Below are 19,773 nucleotides of genomic sequence, written 5' to 3'. Positions count from 1 at the left end.
CCAGAATTGCTTCTCGCTCAAACGGATGTATCTAAATGTATGAAGCTCATTAGTCACGATATTAATTATTGGTTGCTTGAACAGGGGTGATATCGATAAAGATAGCCGGTGATTATACTGACCGACTTGAGGTGGTCGGTGATGGCATCGATGTGGTCTGCCTCGTCAACCGCCTCCACAAGAAGCTTGGACGCGCCATGATTCTGGAGGTGGGGGAAGTGAAAGATAAGAAACCAGATCCAGATGAGAAGAAGCCTGAGAAGTGTGAGAAGAAGTTGCATGTACCTGCCCCACAGTGTTATCCTGGTTGCTACCACTACCACTGCCCGCCGGGGCCACAAGTGGTCGTCTATGAGGAGTCTGGCGCTTGCTCTGTCATGTAATTTTCCAGAGATGGTCTTGCCAACCAAACAAATCTAGCAGGTGGGAAGGGAAAAACATAATTATTGAATACTTCCTCCGTCTCAAAATAAGTGTCCCAAGTTAAGTATAATTTTCTACTAAAATTAATACAAAGTTAAGACACTTAAAAAAATAAGTTGACACACTTATTTTAGCACTGGCCATGTAAAACGTGCAAACTTGAATTGGAAAAGAAGGTATTTGATTCCCTCGTCATGAGTTCAAAAACTACACTTCTTACTTTCTTGCCAATTGCGATGGACGAGGTTTTCTTTGGTTAGGATAACTCCTCTTCAAAGATACCACATGAAGATTTGAACTTTTAGTGAAATCTTTTACTTCCAATTTTTATGTTATTATCCGCTGGAACCTCTGAATGCATTAGCACATTGTACATGGAGTCGACTGTAAAGGGCTTAGATGTAATTATGTTCCAACGAAACACATCCCGTCTTTGTGTCAATTTAATCCATTCCAATCGGCGTAAAAGATTTTACAATGACCTAAGATGAGGGCAAATAAATCCAGCCTAAAAGAAATATCCGATAGGAATGAACTGAGCACCTGCGCAAGAGTACCATTCTTATCGTGAACAATATGGACCAAAGCTAGATATGTTCTCGGAGGATGACATTGCCTAGTCAATTGCCCTTCTAGAAACGAATTTTCGACCCGTTTTTTATCGCGAAGGATCCAAAATGAAAAAGATATTCCTTTGTCGCCGTCGAGGCTGGATCGGGCTGATCCCTCGGTAGGGAATCCTAGCTAGATGACTTGGCTGGATCCTTGCTTCTGATACCATATAGCCAAGTCGCCTAATTAGGATCCCATATCGAGGGATTTGCCGGATCCAGCTCTGACACTCCCCTAATTAATAGCATGCCTACTATGAGCGCTTCTAATTAGTTTTGTCCTATCTAACAACAACATATAGTTAATATCTCATCAAATATTAATTTGCAATGTAATTAATATATTGGCTTAATATTAACATACATTGCATGTACACGATTATACTGGTATAAATAACATAAAAAGTTGAGCCACTGAAAGACATCACCAGTCACGTACATGGCCAGATGTTTTTTCTTTTTGACCCGAGGACCTGGCCAGATGTTTGGACCAACAACTATGGGTTTGTGCTTTGTGGGTTGTGCTCATGAGATGTGTCCATGTTGTTTTTAAGTCACGTGGGTAACTAAGAAGGCCCCCTATTCCGCAAAAAGGAAAACTAATAAGGCCCTCTGCCTTCTTCCTCAAAGAGAGGAGGGATGAGAGGGCATCGCTTTATCTATCTTACAAATGTATGTATTTTTTTAAATCTTTCACATGTTTAAAAATATGATGAAAACTAAGAAATATAAACAAAGAAACCCGATGAAAACTAAGCAATATAAAAATAAAAAATAGAATAGAAAAAACAAATAAAAATGAAGAAAGCAACAAAAGAAATACTAAAAACAGGGAAAACGAAAAAATAGTGAAAACAGAATAAAACAATGGAGAAACAAAAAACAAAAAAACATGAAGATATAAAAAATGGAAGAAAAATGAAATAAATCCATAAAAACGAGCAAAACGCAGCGAGTGAACGAGCCGTGAGTGCGCAGAAACAGGCCGGCATGTTAGGGCATGTACAATGGTTGATAAAACAGTCTTATCTTAAGTCTTGCATGTAATTTAAAGATGACAAAAGAGTATGTCTACAATGGGTTATATCTTAGCCTTATCTTCAATAATTAGCAATTCCTTAAAACATGGTGAGACAAATTGTGCTAAGAGATCATCTCTTGTTTTATCTTAAATAAGAGAAAAACAAGCTTTTTTTATGAGCTCTCTCTCCTCCACATCATCATTTATTCTACGTGGCACTCCTAAAATAACATCGCTGTACATACCCTTACTGTAAATACAACGGGAAATCCTACAGCGAGGCAGAAGCTAGTCTTGGACTAAGCGAGATATAGCTCTCGCGGAAGACATGCTGGGAGCACCTATTCAGCGTTTGAAGCGTTTGGCGCTCGTGCACATGTGGGCTGCAGTCCTTTAAATTTTGTGTCTTCTTGGTTCTTGGCGCTAGTCACTGCTCGCTCATAGCAGTTTTATTTTAAAATACTGCACGGTTAAGTAAAAAACATATTTTATTTTTTCTGCATTTAAAAAATTACATGGTAAAATTTTAATAGCACAGAAAATTATGAAAATTTTATATATTTAAAAAGTTAATAATTTTGAAAATGTCGGCAGATCTGGGAAAAGTTCACAAATTAAAAAAATCATGGATTGAAAAAAGTTAGTGCACTTCTAAAAAACTTTGTGAATTGGAAAATAAAAAAAATGCCGCTAAGAAAAATAAACACGTATTTGATAAAAGTCCGTGCATTTCAAAAAAAGTTCACAAATTTGAAGAGAATTCACAGATTTTATAAATATTCCTAATTTTTAAAAAATAGTACACTAATTTATAAGAATTGTAAAAATATTTAAGAAGTTGAAAGAAATCATGAATTCTGAAATGAAAAAAGCGAAAGGAAATAAAATAAAAAAATAAAAAAATAAAAACCACAAAAACAGAAAGAACCAAGAGAAAAAATAGAAAGAAAAACAAAAAAACGCTCATAGAAACTTCTAGAAACTTCAGAAAACCGGATTTTAGCTCCACAGTACACTTCCTATTACTGGGCCGGTCTACTTCTTACTTTAGTGTGCCCCGCGCTATATAAGTGCCAACTACTACTTCCTCCGTTTCAAAATATTGTGCACCCGCACTTCTCAAGGTCTAACTTTGACCATAAATTTAACCAACGAGACTGACTGCAATGGGAGAAAAAATTAGATAATTGAAAACTTCTTTTAAATACGAATTCACTGATATAACTTTTGCTCCCGCCGCAATTGGTCTTGATAGTTAAATTTACGGTCAAAATTAAAGCACGAGGATAGAGGAAGCACTACATCATGAAATGGAGGAAGTAGCATTTACCGCTTCGCTAAAAAAAGAAAGCATTTATCGCTTGCAGTTGTGGGACCGTGGGAGTACTTCGAATCCTGACGGACACATGGGCGCTAGCGAAGGCCAATCCTCTACTGGGAAGCCAGCGCCAAGCATCATCCATCGGCTAGCAGACGAAAATCTTTGCCGCAATCCAGCCGAATTATAGCTTCATCGGGGACTTGAACAGCAGAGCGAATTGGCTCTGTTTGCGCTGACCCCATAACCATTAGAGCAACTCAAACCCGACCTAAATGAACGGCGAATTTGTTCGTTTTTTGTTCATTTGGCTTGACCGCCTGTTCATCGTCTATCCTTTTAAAAAAAGGTAAATACATTAAAAGTCACAGAACTTGCACGCAATGTTTAATTTAGTGCATAAACTTGTAAAATACATGTTTCTGGTCATCTAACTCGTCATTTCGTGCATATACGGTGCTTCCAACCGTATCCTTACGAGTGCCAACGTGGCAGGGCCACCATCAGTGGCTGAGGCTGTTTTTTTTTAAGAAAGGACCCATACATTCTATTTATTTTTACACAAACAATCCTCAAATAAAATGAAAAAAGCTGCAGCGCATGATGGGATTCAAACCGATGAGCTAGCACGATCCGCCTAGCATAGAGAGCGACTAGACCAACTAACAGTTGACGCTTCCTCAAAAAAGAAAATCTAACAGTTGACCGCTAAAATGCACAATTAAACCTATTTAACACGTACTGCATAAAAAAATAGAAATTAAAACGACAAAAGGATTTTCTGAAAAGGGAAAGCCCCAGTTTGATACTATGGCATCGTGTACAAGTGCCAACCATCAGGCCACACTGACACTTAGTAACACAAACAAATTTTATCTTGTATATTGTTTTTTCTATGTAAGATAGATTTGATTTTAGTTTATCAGTGATAAATAGAGATAAAAATGATAAAAGTGTTATGTATTGTATAGTATAAAATTTATGTATTCCAATGGCAGTGAGCTATGTTTAATTTTTTTTACGCAAAGATAGATCTTTTTTTGCACATAGTACCTAACTTTAAATATATATTCCCGCAGAAAATAGTGCAGAATGAATGAATGCAAATTCTTTTGGACAAATCAACAAAAAATTTGTTTGAATTCGAATAATTCCAAATTTAAATATTTATATAAAAGGAAATATAGTGCACAGTGAATGTACGTATGTTTTCGGACAAATAAACTCAATTTATGTTTGAATTCGAATAAATGTAAATTTAAAAATCTAGATAAAAGAACGTACAGTGCAGAATGGATGTACATAAATTATTCTGGACAAATCAAATATTTTTTGTTTGAATTCGAAAAAAATTAAATTAAAATCTAGATAAAAGAAAATATAGTGTAGAATGAAAGTACATCCTCGAGCCCGAGGTCTGAACTTTTTCATAATAGTAGTCCAAGTAACTTTGGTTTTAGTAATGAAAAAATTCGGACAAATCGACGGAAATTTTGTCTGAATTCAAATAATTTTAAATTAATAATCTAGATAAGAGAAAACATAGTTCAGAATGTGTACTTTTACTTTTTGATATATATCTTAAGAGTCTCAAATAGGGTGCTATCTAAAAAAGTGCATGCGGATTACCACCGTCTCAGCCACTGACAGTGGGCCCCTCCATGTAGCATGCATAGGGATACGACTGGATACCGTAGAAAGCACCGTATATGAACAAGAGGACAAGTTAGATGACCAGAAACACGTATTTTACAAGTTTATGCACTAAACTGAACGTTGCGTGCAAGTTCTTTGACTTCTAGTATATTTACCTCTTTTTAAAATTTGGAAAAAATTTGGATCGACAGTGCGCCCAATCGCCACGGCCCATTTCATGCCGCACGCAAATTTTAAAAAAGGCTTGCAGTCATACATCATGGTACCGGCACAATGCCAGCGCCGGCATACAATACCAGCTTTAGAAAAACACCACGCAGTTCAGCTGGCGCACTTGCAGCGACCGGCACACATGTCAGCACAGAAAAAATGTGGGAGTTCGACTATGCCATCACGGTCATGGTCATGCCAGCACACTTGCTGACATACAAAAAAGAATGACACTCATAGCCATAGATCATTCATCGTCAAACTTGAGCATGTCGGCCTGCATCTTCTCAAACCACGAACCCTTTCTTAGCGACACGGTATTGAGATCCACCTTCATGATCTTCACCCTGTCATCATGCTTAAGAGAGCCACTTCTTTCGCCTTGGTCTTGGCGTTGGCGGACTCGACCTCTAGCATCTTGGCTTGCTTCTCCACCTCCATCTCAAGCATCTTGGTTTGCTTCTCCGCCTTCATGTCAAGCCTCCTTCTTTTGATCTCCATGAAGTCGTTCATTTGTTCTTCCTTGTATCGCCAACGCTCCTCCTCCCTCGAATCCTTCTTGGTCATCATGCCCTCCACGCTTGCGATCAAGGCGTTCAACGCCGCATCCCGCTTGCCCTTCTTCTTGGAGTTGGTCTTCCCCTGCGGTCGTGGCTTCTCGCCGTATTTCTCCTCCACGGCCTTCTCCCCCCACTCGACTTGAGAGCGGCATATTGCGCCTTGAACTTATCCTCGTCTTTGATGACCCTCCAATAATGGAAGAGGTTGAAGCACTTGCCATCGTGTTGGACCTTGAATGCCTCCAAAATTTGAAATGTCTACAAATGAATTGCATGCAAGCATATTGGCAAATGGATATAGAAATGGACATGCAAGCATAAACGGAATGACACAAAGAGGGTCGCTTGCTAGCATACCATGTCTTGCATGCCGATGCCGCTCATGGGGCATGCCTTGATGCTCTCAAGAGTGGCACAAAACTTGTTGCACTCTTGTTGGATCACCTTCTAACGCTTCGAAATGGACACCCATCCGTGCGTGTTTTGCATTTAGTATGGTGGAAACTTCTTGCGCTCACGGAACTCACGATGGACACGAGTCCAAAAGGTTGATGCGTTTTGTTCGGCGCTAGTCTTGGGGTCTTGCCCAATGTCCCTCCAACACTCACAAAGAAGTTTGTCCTTGGCCGCCGTGTATGCCTTCGTCCGCCTGCTCTTGCGCCTTGGCTTCCCCCCAGCGGCTTCGTTGGCGAGCTCGTCCTCGAACAAAGACTCCGTTTCAATGTCCAACTCATCCTCTTCCTCGAGACCGTAATCCCCTGGAAACTCGTGGTCGAGCGGGAAGCCGTCCAGGTCCACGCTAACCCGATCATGCATGAAGGCGACCTGATCTTGATCAAAGGTGGATGGCATGAATGGTCCTCGGCCGTCCTGGCTTTCTGTTTTGTCGGGATCGTAGCCAACCCCGGCGGCACCGCTAGTGATACGTCTCCAACGTATCTATAATTTTTGATTGTTCCATGCTATTATATATTCTGTTTTGGATGTTTAATGGGCTTATTTATACAATTTTATATTATTTTTGGGACTAACCTATTAACCGGAGGCCCAACCCAAATTGCTGTTGTTTTGCCTATTTTAGTGTTTCGCAGAAAAAGAATATCAAACGGAGTCCAAACAAAATGAAACCTTCGGAAGCGTGATTTTTGGAACAAACGTGATCCAGAGGACTTGGAGTGGACGTCAAGAAACAATCGAGGAGGCCACGAGGCAGGGGGCGCGCCTACTCCTAGGCGCGCCCTCCATCTTCGTGGGCCCCTCATTGCTCCACCGACCTACTTCTTTCTCCTATATATATATTCATATACCCTGCAAACATCCAGGAGCACCATGAAAACCTAATTCCACCGCCGCAACCTTCTGTACCAAAGAGATCCCATCTTGGGGCCTTTTTCCGGAGCTCCGCCGGAGGGGGCATTGATCACGGAAGGCCTCTACATCAACTCCATGGCCCCTCCGATGATGTGTGAGTAGTTTACCTCAGACCTTTGGGTCCATAGTTATTAGCTAGATGTCTTCTTCTCTCTTTTTGGATCTCAATACAAAGTTCTCCTCGATTCTTTTGGAGATCTATTCGTTGTAATCTTTCTTTTGCGGTGTGTTTGTCGAGATTCGATGAATTGTGGGTTTATGATCAAGACTATCTATGAACAATATTTGAATATTCTCTGAATTCTTTTATGTATGATTGGTTATCTTTGCAAGTCTCATCGAATTATCAGTTTGGTTTGGCCTACTAGATCGATCTTTCTTGCAATGGGAGAAGTGCTTAGCTTTGGGTTCAATCATGCAGTGCTCGATCCCAGTGACAGAAAGGGAAACGACACGTATTGTATTGTTGCCATCGAGGATAAAAAGATGGGGTTTATATCATATTGCATGAGTTTATCCCTCTACATCATGTCATCTTGCTTAAAGCGTTACTCCGTTCTTATAAACTTAATACTTTAGATGCATGCTGGATAGCAGTCGATGTGTGGAGTAATAGTAGTAGATGCAGGCAGGAGTCGGTCTACTTGTCACGGACGTGATGCCTATATACATGATCATACCTAGATATTCTCATAATTATTCGTTTTTCTATCAATTTTTTAACAGTAATTTGTTCACCCACCGTAATACTTATGCTATCTTGAGAGAAGCCACTAGTGAAACCTATGCCGCCGGGTCTATTCTCTATCATACAAGTTTCCAGTCTATTTTATTTTGTAATCTTTACTTTCAACCTATATCATAAAAATACCAAAAATATTTATCTTATTATTATTATCTCTATTAGATCTCACTCTTGCAAGTGGCCGAGAAGGGATTGACAACCCATTTATTGTGTTGGTTGCGAGGTTCTTATTTGTTTGTGTAGGTATGAGGTGGCTCGTGCGTGGTCTCCTACTGGATTGATACCTTGGTTCTCAAAAACTGAGGAAAATACTTATGCTACTTTGCTGCATCACCTTTCCTCTTCAAGGGAAAACCAAAGTAGTGCTCAAGAGGTAGCAGCCAGTGGCCGCCGCACCACCCTCGAAGATGACGCTCTGCATGTAGTCATCGTCACCGGAGGCCGGCATTTCGTCGAACAGGTTGCGTGTGCCCGGCAACACGTCCGTTGGCATCTGCCGCACGCTTTTCCTCGCCCCCCAGATGAAGAGCCACATGCCACCGATGTGGCGTTGAGGTCGATGGGCGCATACACGGGAGTGGAAGGCGCCACCACGCTCATCTCGGGCGAGCACTTCCCGGAGAGTCGGGAGGCCTACGGGTAGACGTGGAAGCCGGGCGTCGGCTGCGTCGCCGACGCGCGGGGCGACTCTGGCAGCACCATCCGAGGAAACGCATATGAGCCGGTGTTGGCCGCGGCCACGGCGGCGTTGACGAGGCTGTGCTGTCCAGGGTTTAACCCTAGGTACAACATCGCCTCCTTCGTTGCCGTCGCGACACGGGCGTTGGTGGCCTCCTGCGGCGCGGCCGCCGCGATGGCTTTCTTCCTCGCGTCCGCCGCGTGCCTCCGGTCTTTTCTCTTCGCCGACTCTCTTGCCCGCTCGTCGGCCGTCAGCTTCTTCTTCGGCTTGGGCGCTGCGGCGGTCTTGCGGGGGGTGCGAGGCTTTCCTTTGTCGGAGGGGGCGGACGCGATGCCGGACGAAGCGAGGGAGGCGAGGCCGACGGCGGCATCGAGGTCGGCGTCCATGGTGAGTGACGGGAGCGCGCTGGTTGGGGGGGGAGTGGACGGAAATGGTGGAGGCTGCCACCGACCAGTGCGCCATAGGGAATAGGCGGGAGCGCGCGCGTCCGCCTCTTGTCTACGCCAATGCAAATCCGACTAAAAAATGGGCCGGAAATGAGTCGGCAGATGGACAAAAAGCGGACGCGCGTCCGTTTAGGTCGACGCGTTGGACCGAATTTTCTGCCCGCGCCGACCAAAACGAACGAAATGGGTCGCCACGTTGGAGTTGCTCTTAGTGTTTAGTGAGTTTATTAATTAGTTGGAGGAAATATGAAAGGTTTTTTTTGAAAGCAAATATGAAAGGTTTCAGTTGGAAATCGAGGCAAAAACCGAACGCGTTTTTCAGTTTCTCGGTCGCCTCTTTCTTCGGCAAGTTCGTACATGTGACCTTGCGCTTGCGCATGTGCCGATCTCATGACCACTTGAGTCAAACCAATGTACTAATAACGATGTGATGTCCACTTGTGCCGATCTAAAGACTTTCCTGCTGTTATTGATATGGCCAGGTTGGCTCCAGTATAGAAGCGGCGATAGTGATGCGTTGACGGCTTGTTCTGGCGACGACAATGGTCGTTTAGTAATCCATGTATCTCCTGTAATTTTTATTATGTTTGACCTGCATTTTTTTATTTCAGATAAATCTTTATAATAGATCTGATCCTTTAAAAAAATAATAGTAGTAACAACATAACAAAGTCACGGAGGAGAGACGCATCATAACAAGAACAGGACGCTCAATATATGTAACATGAGTTTTACTGGGGCTATTTGTGCAGGTCAATGGCAACGTCTATGTCATGTCGATCGCTAAACTGACCCTGTAGGTACGTACGTACGACTCTTGTTGCATGGTACTAGTTATAGGTACATCCTTTCTTATTCATTTTAATAATAAGTACTAGCTTAGCACAATGTCTTTGGACTCATGAGCTCTGTGGACTAGCTTAACTACGGCCGAATTCTGTATGGTCATCATGTATTGATTATTTCGTAGGTTTGACTACTGGCTAAATACCCGCCCAGGAGTCCATGAACAGTCCCCTTTCAGCTTTGACAACGCGACGATTACTTTCGAAGGTTCAGTGGTTGAAAATAGCACAATACTATATAATTAAACACACACGGCGATATCGAACGTGTACACAAAGAATCTAAGAATAAATTACGACGAAATGTACAAAAGCGCAACTATATCTATCAATGCATGCATCCAGATCCAGGTTACCTGCTCAAAATAATTAATTAATTCGATTTGGTTCCACTTTTATTTTTGCGGGAATTAGTTTAACCTGATTCATTAGGTCAGATGTCACCTGTGAACGAGCTTTACATGGCGAGACCGGGCCGGGTCGCTGATATCGTTCACACCACCTGGTCATGGAAATAGGGCACCACATAAATCATTGAGGTCTTGCTAAAAGTTGATACTCTCTACTGTCTCTCCATGGGTAGGCTGCCGATGAGGAATATTCAACCGAGAGCTTGTGTATGATGAGGACGCGTTTACATGGATGGCTAGTACTACTTGCCCAGTTGCGCAGTTGTTTACTCACTGAGAGAGCTCAACTGCTGCCTGTCACCGTTGCTGCTACGAATCTTCTTACAGCTCGTTAGATAGTGTGTTGGGATCGCTCCTGATACTGACATGGCTCTACTTCTCCGCTCCCACACCCGCGCCCACTGCGAGCGTGTATATAAGGCGGGCAGGCGGCTATCCCCTTCACAAAATCATCACAGGCTAGACACTTGCATCTGCCGAAGATTGATCAGTAGCTACTCAAACCAATCTAGCCTCGCTCGAACACGAGCATCTCCCCTTGGCAGCTAGGCATCTAACAACCCAGTGGCAGCAATGAAGGTGAGGAACCCTACTCAGTTTCTGCTCCTAGCTAGTTTTTGTTGACTTCTCGTGTTGCTTCGTTTAGCAGCTCAATTTTGAGTCATCGATACAGTACTCTGAAGCTGGAGCATACGACTGATCCATCGTTTTTCTCTTTGGTGTTGCAGCAAAAGATTGTCATCCAGTTGAGCATGTCGTGCGACAAAAGCCGGTCGAAAGCACTGACGCTGGCCGCCAAAGCAGCCGGGGTGACGTCCATGGGGATAACCGGAGACGCCAGGGACCAGCTGGAGGTGGTCGGCGATGGCGTCGACCCGGTGTGCCTTGTCTGCTGCCTCCGCAAGAAGCTCGGCCACGCCCAAATCGTCAAGGTGGAGGAAGTGAAGAAGCCGGAGGAGAAGAAGAAGGATGAGCCGAAGCCGGCGCTTGCTGTGCCCGCGTACCCGCCGCCGTACTACTTCTACCCGCCCAGCTACTACCACCACCAGTACCAGGCCCCGCACATGCTAGTCTGCGAGGAACAGCCCGGGAACTGCCGGACCATGTAACTGCCAGAGATCCATTTTGACGTACTATTATACGCGTGTTTGTTAATTCATTGAAGGAAATGGAAATTAAGAAAAAACGAGGGATACTCGTATCTATATTTACGAACTCGCTTGGCTAATTTCCAGTGTGAAATCAAAGCAAACGCTATGGTTATATGAATCTCAGTCCTCACGCACTTGCTTCTTGGTGAAGGTGGTAGTTCCTAAACTACATGTGCGTCAAACAGGATAGAAAGATAGATAGATAGACAGTTCGTCACCTGCAAGAAAAGGTGGGACGTCGCACCATATGATGTCCTCAGCCCCACATTGTGACGCATGTCCTCCAATCATATGATCGGGTGACAATTCGAGTTGATCCATATATATATAAGCACGGTCCGTAAGAACTGGATAAGATCTGCACCGTCAAGTATAGTTAAAGGTTTGTATTCTCAAATTATCTGGATAAACATAGCACCGTGCAATGGTTGTCTCCAGTGTCAAAACATCAGGTGAAGGTCTGATTTCCTTTGTCGTTTTACATTCCATTTCATTTGGTTCCCGAACCAAACGCACGACTTTCTTCGTCTTACTACATCAGTCCACGACGGGAGTAGAGTAACCAAACTGCTGACCAGGAGTTTGTGACAATAACAAAAGTAGGAGTACAAGACTGTTGGTATCAGGCTGTCTACATCCCCACAATTCCCAATTCTAAACAAATGTATTGGCCACCAACTGCACAGATCGAGCACGGCAACCAGACTGGTGTATCGATCGGGATTTATGATCTGTCTAATGAATTGATTGTTAGAATTCTCTTGGACATTTGCACCGATATTTAAGTTTTTGCATATGAATGTTCACTCTGTAGAGTAAACTTCGAGCTCTTAATAGTACTAGCTTCACTGGTTAGTTGGAAATCCAAATACAACCAGAGCAACCAATTCCACAACACAAGGAGGAGCTGGAAAATGACAGACCGCACAATAATTAGAGTGCTACGCAGTTGGTCTAGGTTTACATTTACAGCAAAAATATAACTACATCCCAACAAATTAACCGTCGAAATGTCAGATTCTAAACCAGTACTGAAGTAGTCTCTAGTGACCTAGTCTGCATTTTTTTTTGTATAATCCTAGTAGTCTATTTACAACCGTATCAAGTAAGATGGTCAAAGTTGTGAATCAGCCAACTAACCTCAGAGCCTAAAGAAGAATTAATTCGATCATGCGTTCATGAAAATGACACCGCTGAACACAACGGCCCGCACAAAGGTCAATTTAATGGTATAGATGGCGTGAGATGGCAACGTTTCCTATTGTTTGATAACAACGTACCGCTGTTTGAAAAAGAATTGTGTTTCTCGACTATCAGAATTTGCAGATTATGACAGGTAGGTCATCGATCATATATTGATCATTTACAGACTATGACCGCTAAGTCATCATATATTGATTGACAATATCAGTGCCACGAGTCCAAGAACGGTCCATGCATGGTTATCTCACCGGTGATAACACAATTGCTTCAACGCTTAAATCATTGAAATAACACAATGATAGATAACTACACATGACACAATCCAGCATACAACAATGAATTGACGAATAGGTACTGGGGTATATGTACCCCATATACCCATGTACGAAAGGAAATGGCTTTTTTTAAGAAATGAGCTGCGGTATTTGTTTAACCAGATTTGTAAGATATATATTTATTTCTACGAGGATACGTGTTGATAATGCCGCTCTCTGAAAACAATATTCAGCTTTGTAATGTATTGCTCATGACAAAAATCATATGCTTGCGCAATTTTTGAGCACATTGCCGCTTAGGCCCCGTTCGGATGTCCTCCAGCTTCCAGCTTCGCGAGAAGCCAGCGAGAAGCTAGCCGAACGGTGCAGCTCCCAGAATCCTGCTCCTGGAGAACGAGCGGCCTGCAGTGCAAAAACGAGAAGCTGGTCGAACCCAACTCCCAAAATCAAAGGAGGAGAAGTTCGACATAATTACCCGATATATGCGACCTCCAAGTGACCCTGAGGCAGTGCTTCCTGGGCTGCCAGCCCATGCAAACGGGAGCTGGAGCAGCCGCTGCTGCCGAATGCAGCGCTGGCTCCCGCGAGAAGCCAGATCGCCCAGCTCCATGAGAAGCTGACTCGTTTCGGAAGCTGGAGAGCTTCGGAACGGGCCCTAATGTTCCTTTTCGGCGGAATTTGATCAAACTCCGCCTTGCGTCATGGCACACCCTTTTGGGGAGACTAGCGCGGTCCAGTTGACACAAAGCCAGGATGAATCCCGGTGGAACCTTTACTCGGAGATTTCAATATACTACTATTTCGGTAGATTCTACGTACATTCTATGTACTACTATTTCAGTAGATTCTGCGAACTTCGAGATTTCAATGGGCAACAGTAAAAAAATAAAAGTCAAAGGTAACAATAATTTTTTTAAATATGTGGTACCTTTGTCGAGGTGTGATCGTAAAGAAGGACAATCTCGCACGCCAAACTATTCTTAGGTGACTAGGGTTTCTTTTCCTTCCATCGGCGCCGTCGCCGGTCCACCTCGCCTCCCATGTCCTTGGGCCGTGGTGGAGCGGAGGACCTCGGCCCCTCGCCTGCGAGAGGGATCCCGCTCTCATTCTTGTTCGTTTCAGTGTCTCGGTTGAGGCTGTGTGGTGGCAGCGCTGTCCCCTAGTAGGAATAATATCTCCCACACCCAATCCCTGTCCCGATGGTGCGTCTAACGTCATCGGAGGGCATGTGGTGGCGTGTCTCCGTCAGATCTCGCGGGATTCAATCGGTGCTAGTCTTTGGTGATCTGCTTGGATCTTGTTATCATTATTTAAACGAATTCTCAATTCATAAACAAATTGTACTTTTGAATTGTGCCAAAACTCAAAAATGAGCAAAGGCCATGTCAATTTTTTATTTGAATCTGAATTCAACGATAGTATCGGTGATGTGGCAGATATGCACGAAGTTTCTTTTAAAATTAGCCCAAAGTTTGTATGCACGAATGCAACGCACATTCGAAAAAAATTTATTCCCGCTCTCGTCTAAACTATGGGTCATGACAGCCTCCACCCCTTAAAGAAATTCCATCCATGGAATTGTTGATGGCCTTTCCTTCCTGAAGACATCGTTGTGGTGCTCCTCTACGTGTCTGGGTTCCGGGTGAGAACCTTTGTTCATTGTGGACTTGACAGTGCCGATGTTTAGCACCGTTCTCCTTCCTGAGGCGTTATCATGAAGCTTAGGTGTTATAGAGCGTAGTATGGTGTTGTAATCAATTTCACATGTGCTTTCCCTGGACGGCATAGTCGCGTGCATCTTACATGGTCCGCTTGTCCTCGGAGGGTTATCATATATATGACCCTGTATCATTCGATCGTGTACTTCATTCGGTTGTTGATTTATATTTAAAAAGGGGCAAAAGCCTGTTTCAAAAACTAAGATAAAAAATGGTACTAGTAGCTGATCGAGGACCGCTGATCAGTTGAATTTGACGTATTGTATCCAGGTATTTTGTCTCGTTCATGCTGATATTGTTAACGAATCGATCGACTGGGTCTACGTGGGTATCTCCGCAGCCGCGTCTTCGGAGAAGACTGCAACATGGCCAATCGACAATAATTGGGTTGGTCGCGTCGTCCTGGAATTCAGATCTCGTCACAAGTCATTGTTTAATGTCTCTCCATTACTGGGTAGCCTGCCCATCGGAAAATTCAAGGAGCGCATGTGATTGTGATCAGGACGCGCTTACATCTACTTGCCCATTAGGGCACTTGTATTAGTCTACTCACTGCGAGCTCAACTGCCGCTGCAACGAATCTTCTTACGACTAGCTTCGTTGGGATCGCTCCTGATACTGATGACTCTGGTCTCTGCTTGCACACCCGCACCCACTGCGTGCGTGTATATAAGGCAGCATTGCATCTACTAAAGATCGATCAGTTGCTACCCCAACCATTCTAGCCTTGCCTCGAACACCAACATTTCCCCATTAAGTTCCCGGCCGTTTCTCCTTCACAGCAGCAGCAAGCAATGAAGGTGGGTTTCTGCTCCTGCAATTTGTTTACTTCTCGTCTTGTTTTGTTTAGCAGCTCATCGTCTCGTCTATGTACTACTCTGAAGCTGGAGCATACGATTGATCCTCCTTCTTGTTGCAGCAAAAGATTGTCATCCAGTTGAGCATGTCGTGCGACAAGCGCCGGTCCAAAGCATTGACCCTGGCTGCCAGAGCTGCCGGGGTGACGTCGATGGGGATTACCGGCGACGCCAGGGACCAGCTGGAGGTGGTCGGCGACGGCGTCGACCCGGTGTGCCTCGTCAGCTGCCTCCGCAAGAAGCTCGGCCACGCCCAAATCATCAAGGTGGAGGAAGTGAAGAAGCCGGAGGAGAAGAAGAAGGATGAGCCGAAGCCAGAGCCCGTGCACCCGCCGCCCTACTTCTTCTACCCGCCCAGCTGCTCCTACTACCCCCACCAGTACCCGCTCTACTTCTGACCATGTAACTGCCGGACCATGCATGTAGCTGCGAGAGAGCGATTTTTACGTGCTTTAATTTTGATTTTTGTCAGCAACTACAAATAGCTACATGCGCGCGTGTATATTAATTCATTGAAGGAAACTCTATCTATTTACGATCTCGCTTGGCTAAATTCCAGTTTGAAACCAAAGTAAACGCCATGGTTATCTAAATCTCAGTTCTCAGGCCGGCCGGTGCTTACTTCTTGGTGAAGGTGAGGTTCGTAAACTACATGTTGGTTTGGGGCTAGGGCATGTGCCGATGAGGCCGAGGAGCCTAAGAAAACAACACCATAGATAAATAGTAGCGAACCAACATGCGGAGCGCATTTTCAGTGCACGGCGTCAACGGTGCACTTTATCTGCCGCGTTCGTTGCGTGCATCGAGATGTAACTAAAGTCTGTCAGCCTGTTATATAGCTACTGCAACTGACAATATAGTATTCGTCCTACCGAGCATAATACCCGTGCCTTGGTCCAGTATAACATGCGCAGCTATATGTGTGCCGCCGTGCTTCTTAACCTATCCTAGGTTTGGAACTGGTTCGGGCTGAGAGTGGTATCTGTTCTTCGCACACATTGTGCCGGAGCTTAAATGCTGATATCGCACTGGAGACTGGACTCTGATAGACCCCACTAGTTTCGGGTGAGCAGTGGCACCGGTTCTCTATCTTTAGTGTGTGTGGTGGTGGTCATCGTCACAACACAAATAACACGCGAGGAGCGCCGATCTGACATTCGACAAATTTCAGATGTTAATGGAGTTTGTCGCCATGGAAGGAAATCTGAAGTACATATTGAAATTTGCAGTTGCTTAGTTTATAGTCCCAAACGTACTATCGATTGTCAATGATATGGCTTTTGTAGATCTCCTTCAAGCTTGATCCCGCACAGATTCACATCGTGCGATCGTGATCTGGATGTGCTCGCCACCCCAACAAAGTGCGCGTCCGGATCATCACGAGCATGCTCAGTTGCTGGAGTTGTTCTAGTCCGTGAAGAAATTTGCTGATTGATGGTGGAGAGGGTGAACTAGATGTCATGCGGGTAGCAATATCCAGGCTGCAGCGGCAACATAAGATGATGCTGTTCGCACTGCTAGCGTTTATAGTGATCAGCGCTAGCGTCCTCATCCATCTTGGAGACTGAAAGCTGATCTGGTGAATTTGTTAGAATATGTCTAGCCTGAATGCAATCGAACACGGTTGTTATCATGGGACTTGCTTGCTGTAGTGTATGCTTGGATTATATTTCTCAAGCATTGTATCCGTTTGAACAAAGCGTACCAATATGTATGTGTATGGCCCGTGGGGCTTGCTGGCTGTAATGTCTGGTTGAGTTATATTTTTTAAGCATTGTATGCGTTTGAACAAAAATCGAATATTGCACCGAGTTCACAGCTGGAAGAAAATGCAAGAAATCTTGAATGTTGTCAGGGACGGGCGTGACCAAAAATAATTCTGAAAAATATATCAAAGCCGACTAGGGTACATTCCTCTCCTGAATACTGACATTCTGAACTCCGAAAAAATGACCACAGAGTGTTTATAGATGATTTGATATGCTGCATTGCTGTGTTATGTGCATCGGATCGGTTCCGTTCAAGCTTCAGAATTTTGTGCAGGGTGGCGATGCGTGCCAATGCTATGTGTTTCCTATTGGAATGTATAATGAACGTGAATACTCTGTGGTATGGACATGTTCCAGTACAAAATTCATCTACATACCTTTGTGGTCGGGCTCTGAAGATTGTCGCCGTCGTATTTCCTCTGATGTAAATCGAACAAATGCCTGACTGCTCACTGCAGAGCGAGCAAGCTAACGTAAGTATATTCCTTCTTGTTTTATGAAGCTTGGTTAAATCACAAGATCAAAATGGGGGGTCTTGATATTACCTTGAGAACTTTTCAGTCATTACCGTGGGGTATGCTCTAGTCCATCCAATAGAATTGCAAGGCAAGCTAGAGTACATTGATTCCGCACATTTGAAAAATGCCCTGGGGGAATAATCCTACTACCTTGAAGCATTCGCAATTGACTCTGCTTGAATTCTCGTCTAATGGCTTCGATACTATGAATTCAGCGGCCTTCAGGTTGTGTACCCCTTTTGTACTAATGCTTGAGGCCTGTCTGTTGAACTCTATGCATACTTCCGATAAGTCTGTATGTCCTGGGGGAGTAATCCTACTACCTTGGGGCAGACCAAAGGCATCATTTATTTCTTGTTCGCGTTTGAAATTGCTAAACTGTATGCCCGCGTTTGAAATTGCTAAACTGTGAGACTACACAACAAAATTTCTGGATCGATATGCGAGAGGTAAGAGTTGCATCAGCAAGAACATTCCTGCCATTGATATTCTAACAGATCGCTGGGTCAGCAAACCCAAGATTGTGATATTGTTGGTTGGCGGCCAGTGATAAAGCCATGACTAGGCACATCGATTTACAGATCTAGCAAAACAAATCTTTACCCAAAAAGAAACTACTCCATCTAGACTTCCACTTACCTGGTGGATGTGGAGCGGGACGGTGTGGGAGAGGTTGAAGGACTGTTGTTGGGAAGCTTAACGAGCCCACACAGGTTGCGCCCGTGGGAGATGCGCGCCGGACCTGCCGCTCAGCATCTGGCACCAGCTCGATCTGTCCTTCGGCGAGGCGAAGCAGTTCTTTGGGTAGGTGAAATGCAGGTGAGGGGGGAGAAGAACAGTAAATGGTTGGATAGCCGTGGGCATGGAGTTATCTGGAGCAGGCCCGGGCCATAAAAAGTGCTACAGTACGCACACCCATAACTTACAACAAAAATATGTGCCTTATCATGAGCTGTGTTAATTTAAAAAAATAGTGTTACGGGTGGGTTTATTAATACATTCACCATCATTAATGGTGGACAACGATGAGAGCCTGTGTTTTTTAGATTTTGAGAAACAAAAGGACGCATCCCCTGTTCTGCCAAAACAAATGAATGCAATGCTAAAGTGGCAAAGAAAAATGATGAATACATGCTCGGTAAGGGCACGCTTTCATGGTACAAAAAGTTACCTGGGGTGGCACTTGTTGCAACCAGTTCCAAAATGCTCCCCCTTAAGGTGCGAGCTATGCACTCTACAACATGGACGACCGCGGGGTCCAGGACCAAAATCAGGGCAATACGGTGGAAACCACGTGAGATACTGCAACGTGGAATGAACTGCAATGTTTTTATACACAGGCGCAGTTAATGCTTGGGGATGATCCACAGGGCCGTACCTCCAAAACTTGGGGCCCTGTGCAAATTCCCATGGATGAAAAAGCCTAAAATGTATTCTTTTTATGTTTGCCTACGTTTTTCAAGAATTGCTCCTTGCCAAATAAAAAATTTAGTACTATGACATATACTGTACTATCTTTCGATCCGAACATCTTTCTGTTGTACTGATTAAGGGTTCGTTACACTTTCATTGACCATTTTTTAGAATCAATTAACCCTTAAGTAACAATAGTACTACTAGCTTTTTAAAGGAAAATAATAGTACTGGTACTTAGGAAAAATTTGGGGCCCCTAATTTTTTGAGGCCCTGTGCCATTGCTCCAGTTGCACCTGTCCAGATACGGGCCTGGTGATCCACCTGCAAACAGGAGGTGCGGATACATACCAGTGGACGCCGTGCACTGAAGTCATTTTTCGACCAACATGTGGTTAGATGTATAGGATGACACAGCCCACCAAGTTAGGTTTAAATCCTGATGACCGCATTTATTCTGGATTTATTTCAGTATTTGCGGCGATGCGTATTTAGTGGGAGAAGACGTTTCCGTCGACTACGAAGCGGCAACGATGACTTCGTAAAATCTCAAAATGATACGACTCAATATCTG

General features: G+C 44.0%; 2 protein-coding genes and 1 long non-coding RNA gene across 4 annotated transcripts; 2 read left to right on the top strand and 1 right to left on the bottom strand.

The window, feature by feature from the left end:
- Positions 1 to 18,268, bottom strand: LOC125536941. 2 transcript variants are annotated; one of them, XR_007295369.1, is made up of 5 exons: positions 17,814 to 18,268; positions 17,646 to 17,720; positions 286 to 416; positions 123 to 203; positions 1 to 31 (listed from the first exon to the last, which is right to left on the bottom strand). It is a non-coding gene; the product is annotated as an uncharacterized LOC125536941 (long non-coding RNA). The 2 variants fall into 2 exon arrangements; XR_007295368.1 differs by having other exon boundaries at positions 17,646 to 18,268.
- LOC125536939 (disease resistance protein RGA5-like) lies at positions 10,732 to 11,474 on the top strand. Its single transcript, XM_048700231.1, has 2 exons — positions 10,732 to 10,874; positions 11,024 to 11,474. The coding sequence occupies exons 1-2, from the start codon at positions 10,869 to 10,871 to the stop codon at positions 11,402 to 11,404; spliced, it is 387 nt and encodes a 128-aa protein (XP_048556188.1). The 5' UTR covers positions 10,732 to 10,868; the 3' UTR covers positions 11,405 to 11,474.
- Positions 11,544 to 17,646, top strand: LOC125536940 (heavy metal-associated isoprenylated plant protein 16-like). The gene is made up of 2 exons (XM_048700232.1): positions 11,544 to 15,442; positions 15,562 to 17,646. Exons 1-2 carry the CDS (start codon positions 15,437 to 15,439, stop codon positions 15,895 to 15,897), a joined length of 342 nt encoding a protein of 113 aa, XP_048556189.1. The 5' UTR covers positions 11,544 to 15,436; the 3' UTR covers positions 15,898 to 17,646.
- Positions 18,269 to 19,773: the final 1,505 nt, after the last annotated feature.

This window comes from Triticum urartu, chromosome 2 (assembly GCF_003073215.2).
Source record: "Triticum urartu cultivar G1812 chromosome 2, Tu2.1, whole genome shotgun sequence".
Lineage (NCBI taxonomy): Eukaryota > Viridiplantae > Streptophyta > Magnoliopsida > Poales > Poaceae > Triticum > Triticum urartu.
The sequence above is the reverse complement of the archived record's forward strand: the minus strand, read 5'-3'. Positions and strand labels throughout refer to the sequence as shown.